The sequence below is a fragment of the Monoraphidium neglectum genome, assembly GCF_000611645.1.
Source record: "Monoraphidium neglectum strain SAG 48.87 unplaced genomic scaffold scaffold03135, whole genome shotgun sequence".
NCBI lineage: Eukaryota > Viridiplantae > Chlorophyta > Chlorophyceae > Sphaeropleales > Selenastraceae > Monoraphidium > Monoraphidium neglectum.
This window is the reverse complement of record NW_014010493.1, coordinates 1-4,835: the sequence shown is the minus strand read 5'-3', so window position 1 is coordinate 4,835 and position 4,835 is coordinate 1. Positions and strand designations below refer to the sequence as shown.

The window sequence follows — 4,835 nt, the reverse complement described above, 5'->3', positions numbered from 1 at the left end:
GGCTGCCCAAGGGCACCGCCGCCGCGTCCCCGCGGGGCCGGTGTGCCTGCGATTGGCTCAGCGCTGCGGAGTACGCCTGTGCGGCAGGGAGGCAAGGCTGCGCGACTGCTGCACCGCGCAGACTTCTGCACTTTGCTGAATCTGCAGCAGCCGCCGCGTGGAACGGCAGGCCCTTGTCTGGGGCTCGTGATATGCCGTGATGGGGTTCCACACGCTGGGCACCGTCGAGCAGTCTGATTCAGCGAGCAGAGTTGTGCCAGAGCGATGATGATTGTGTTCTGGAAGGATGTTCGTACATGGAAATGTTAAATGAGTGCAACAGGCAGTCTTACGCGATCACACAAAAAGGCAAGCGCGTGTGCGGCTCGGCCAGATCGCGGTGCTCGAGATCAAGTACCACTGGCTGAGAGGTGTACCCGCAACGACAGCACTTGGGTCCTGCGGTGAGTGCCCCGAGTTCATGCCCCGCGAGACGCTGTTTCAGGCCTAGAGCCGCTGATGTTGGCCGATGCCCAAGGCGGCCGATGGCCAGGGCGCCCGCTGACTGTTGCGGGTCAGCCGGTGGACCTTGAACAGCATGCATTACCGTATCCAAGATTGTACGCAATTTTCACTCGCCTTCGCGCCCAGGTGATTTTGTGATACGAGTCCCGGTGGAACGGGTACAGGCAGGGGTACCCCATCGCTTTGTGCACTCCGCTGCTTGCCGCACACCTGTTCCTTGATCCCCGGTGAGACGGTGACGGCCGACTACGACTCCAAGGTAGTTGAGGTATACTTCTATCCTACTTCATCCACGGATCACGTGCTGACAGTCACCTCTATGCAGCGTGCATGTCTGCCTGTGCTTGTGAGTCTCCCGCCAAGGGCACCTCATGCGTGGGTCCTCCGGGCAGCACACGGCTCTGCCTGATGCGCCGGGAGCCATCGGCCACAGCGCAGCTCCCACCATCGTGTGAACCCTCCGCACTGCTCACGCCCCTGGCCGTACCCAGCTGAGCTGGGCAGCGTCAGTCCCTGTCTCTGCCCACCATGACGACATGCGCACGCATGCGATCCATGCAACGCTTGCCACGCACCTACTTGTCTGCCACAAACAGGCCCACCCATCAGGCGCGATGTGCAGTGTTACAGATGCACCCTCTGGGTCTGCCACAGCGCCAAACGCAAGGCGTGGACAGCTGATGGCGCCAGGCAATGATGACGAGTGTGGTTTGTGGTATTTGTGCATGTTCGACGTGCATGGTGGCCGCGCAAACACCAGGGATGGCGGCAGCGCTGTCGTGGTCGGGACTGGAGGCGTGAGAGGGCGACTAAGGCATCCTGTCACGGAGCCGGTGGCCAGTGTCGAAACCGGGCGTACATCGCCCTGCCATTGCGGCCCAGCGTACATTCAGCGACATTGGGGCAGGACGGCCACGCAGCGTGAGTGCAGGTGTGCACGCGCACATGTGCATGAGAGGATGCGGCAGCGGGCGTGCATTGAAAGTGCATTCGCAGCAAGTCGCATGTGTGTTCTGAAGCAGGCCAGCAGCTGGCTGTCTGGCGCTCGGCGCGCATGGGGATTTGGCGCCGCACTGTAAACTCACTTATCACAGCGCCCAAGGCACCCCTGTGTGTCGTGCGATGCACTGTAATCCGCAGCGGGCTCGGAAAGATCGGTGCGGCGGCCGGCCCAGCTGCCCCTCACGCTTGCTCGTGGTCGCGGCACCCATTGTAGGCAGGTCTTCCAATCCTGAACCGCATGATACACCACCGCTTCGCACACACGCATCACATGTACACTGTGCGTGACTGGGCGAGAGCGCGGCCGCGTGTGAGGTGTGCCCGTGCGGGCAAAGGTTCGCACCGAATGATTGTCCTGGCGCAAGGAGATCAGAGTGGTGTTGTTGCTGACCGCCAGGGGCGGACGGGAATGGTGCAGGGCGTTCCCGGCTGGCTCCACTCAGTTGGAAAGGGTAGCTCCATGCGCGGCATTGTGAACGGATGAGGGATGCCAACACGAATTGAGCAGCCGGAGCCGGAAGGCCTGGCCCTGGGCACGTGCATACGTGTGAACGCCCACGGGTGCTTGTGGGTTGCGGACGCACTGCAAGCGTGTGACGGGCGCTGCACCCCGCGCTTAGCAGATGTTATCGTGGTGGTTGTGGGCTGCGCCTTGACCGGCTTGAGGCCGTGCCTTTGCGCGATGCACAACAGGAGTCCCAAGGGGACGGACGAAACTTCTCATCGCCAGAGATAGAGGAGATGGCCCCGGCACGTCCCCGCCAACACCAAGCCACGAATTTGCCAGCCAGTGGGGAAATGGCCTTGGGACTGATTGTCAGGTGCATGCGTGGAATTCCGCTCGCACCAGGTGGCATGAGCGCCACATGGGCGAGAGAGGGTGGTCAGCACAAGTGACCATTGCGGCGCACGGGCATACTCGCTTGGAGGCTTTTGAGCAATGCAATGAAAGCCAAGCTTTCCACGGGGGTAGTGCCAGCGCCACCTTTGTTTGTGTGTTTGTTGAACAAGGCGTTAAAAGGTGTTGCCGGCGCCCAACGCTGCCAGCGCAGCTGATGATGGCGTTCAACGCAATGCATCAGAGGCTCCTGCTCCAGGCAATGCACCAGGGCATACGGGGCTGGACGGCGCCAACACGTGCTGGCAACCGCCCTGGCCGCGCCCAGGTGACCTGGCACTCTTTTGCGCACGGTGTGAAACGCGGGAGATGGAAACGCCATAATTGAAGGGTGGTACGGGAAGGGGCGCCCTGACAAACCAGGACTGGGGCGCTCACCTGATTATGCACACCCGATGATGGGAAACGCCTCACCTCTGGCAATCAGCGGCCCTGATCACTCATTGCAAACCAGTGGGCCTACAGATTGATGCAAACGCATGCGGCCCATCTCAACAGTTTGAAACACCGCCAGGAGGGTTGGCTCCCTATCACCTGGCCGCCAGTGGTGCGCCTAGCACCAGGGGCAGTATCCGAGGACCCTTTGAGAGCTGATCACTGCTGTCCAGGGCTGAAGTGCGTGGTGCACGGGGGAATGCATGCAGTTGGCGAGGGGTGAGGCCGCGTGCCAAGCTGCCAGGAAGGCAAAGCCGACCACAGCGCGGCCATGTCACGGCTTGGAATGCTCAGGTGCTGTTGAATCCGGCTTCCTTGTTGTACATAAAGAACCAAGCAGGGGGAGGTGAGTGCCAGGGATGAGGCAGCCCCCTTGGGATTCAGAGCTTCACACGGGTAATAAGAGCACTCCCAACACTGTCCACTGCCAGCACCAGCACACTGCAGAATCCCCTTGATGATAGGCAAGCGTGCGAAAGAGAGGGAATGGAGGGGAATTCGCGTGTACTGTGACAAGAGCGCGCTTTGCTAGGGCTGCCAGCCGCCGTGCGGTTGGTGGGGCTCAAAGGCACAGGACGCGTTCAGGCGCCGTAGCTCGCGCAGGGCCACGCAACGCAGCCGCCAAATGCGCCGGCCGCACCCGGCACAAACCGCAGGCCTCCCACCAGCGGCGGCCACGCGACCGAGGCGCTGCCGCTGCCGCCGCCGCCGCCGCCAACGCCACTGCCGCCACCGGTAGCCATGGGCCCGGACGCTGCCGCGTACAAGGCCTGGGCCGGCGGGCTGGTGGGGGGATACCCAGGGCCGCCACATCCGGGGCCGTAGCCCCTGGGGCCCTCATTCGACACATCGAGTGACTCGAGCGCGCGCACGACCTGTGCGTGGCGGCGTTCCCCCTGCTGGACCGCGCCTGGTCCGGCCGCGTGCCCATCCACAGGGGCAGGCGCCATCGCCAGTCCAAAGCTGCTGCCGCCGCCGTGACCTTTGCCCAGCTGCTGCTCGCGGCTGCTCAGCTGTGCAGTGTCACATCTGGGGTTCGGCCCGTTGGCGCTCTCTACGCACAGCAGCGGCGCCCCGCTGCTGCTGCCGAGGAACCCTGGCACCAGAGGCCCCAGCTGGCAGCCGCCGGGGCGCACCGCGGGAGACGGCAGGGCGAGGTCCCCCGGGTGGTAGCCTGCGCCATCGTGGCACCCACCCTCTGCGAAAGACGCGCTCTCGTCGTACGCCCCTGTACCAGAGCATGCGGCGGCCGCAGCTGCCACGGCTGCGGCATTTGCAGCAGCTGTTGCTGCGTCTGAGTGCCAGATCATGGCCTGATACGCATGAGCTGCCGCCGCCGCCTGCTGCTGGTGCTGCTGCGCTGCGGCCACCACCTCGCGGTGCTGCGCCGTCATGGCCGCCGTCACTGCCACCGCCGAGGAGCCAGGGGGCGGCGACAGGTTTGAACCGCCGTAGGCATCAAAATCGGCGGCGGGCGGCGAGGGGGACAGGTCGCTGCAGTGGTTGGCGGGCGACGCGGCGGGTGAGGGGCCGCAGCCGGGCGCCCAGCACTCGCAGGGCTGGGGGGTGTCCAGCATTCCGGAGCTGGCGCGGCCGCTGCTGCTGGTTGTGGGGTTGGCGGCAGCGGAGGCGACAGCCTTGCGTGGCGGCCGCCTCAGCTCCTCTGGAGTGTGGGCGAAGAAGCACACCTGGTTGTAGTGACGGAGGGGGGGGCGGCTTGGTGATGCAGTGCAAGCAGTCCGATGGGGGTCGTATGGGCAGCAACGAAGATAGCCGGGCCCTACCTGCTGAGAGCAACAGCCTGTGTGCAGCGCAGCAGAGTGCAGATGCAGAGCAGCTGGCGCAGCCCCACGGCTGAGGAAAGGCCCAGGACAGCAGCGCACGACACCGGAGGGCTGGATTCAATGTGGCGCTTCTTGTGCTCAGCTTGAGTGACTGGCCCTGGAAACGCCCCCCATCAACACCCACCTATGGCCATCGCCACAGGCCCCCCACC

General features: G+C 64.2%; 1 protein-coding gene across 1 annotated transcript; it reads right to left on the bottom strand.

Moving 5' to 3' along the window:
* Window positions 1-3,420: 3,420 nt before the first annotated feature.
* MNEG_12232 (hypothetical protein) lies at window positions 3,421-4,502 on the bottom strand (the record flags this gene model as incomplete). Its single annotated transcript, XM_014039295.1, has 1 exon — window positions 3,421-4,502. A coding segment is annotated over one exon (1,082 nt), but the record flags the coding sequence as incomplete, so codon positions are not given.
* Window positions 4,503-4,835: the final 333 nt, after the last annotated feature.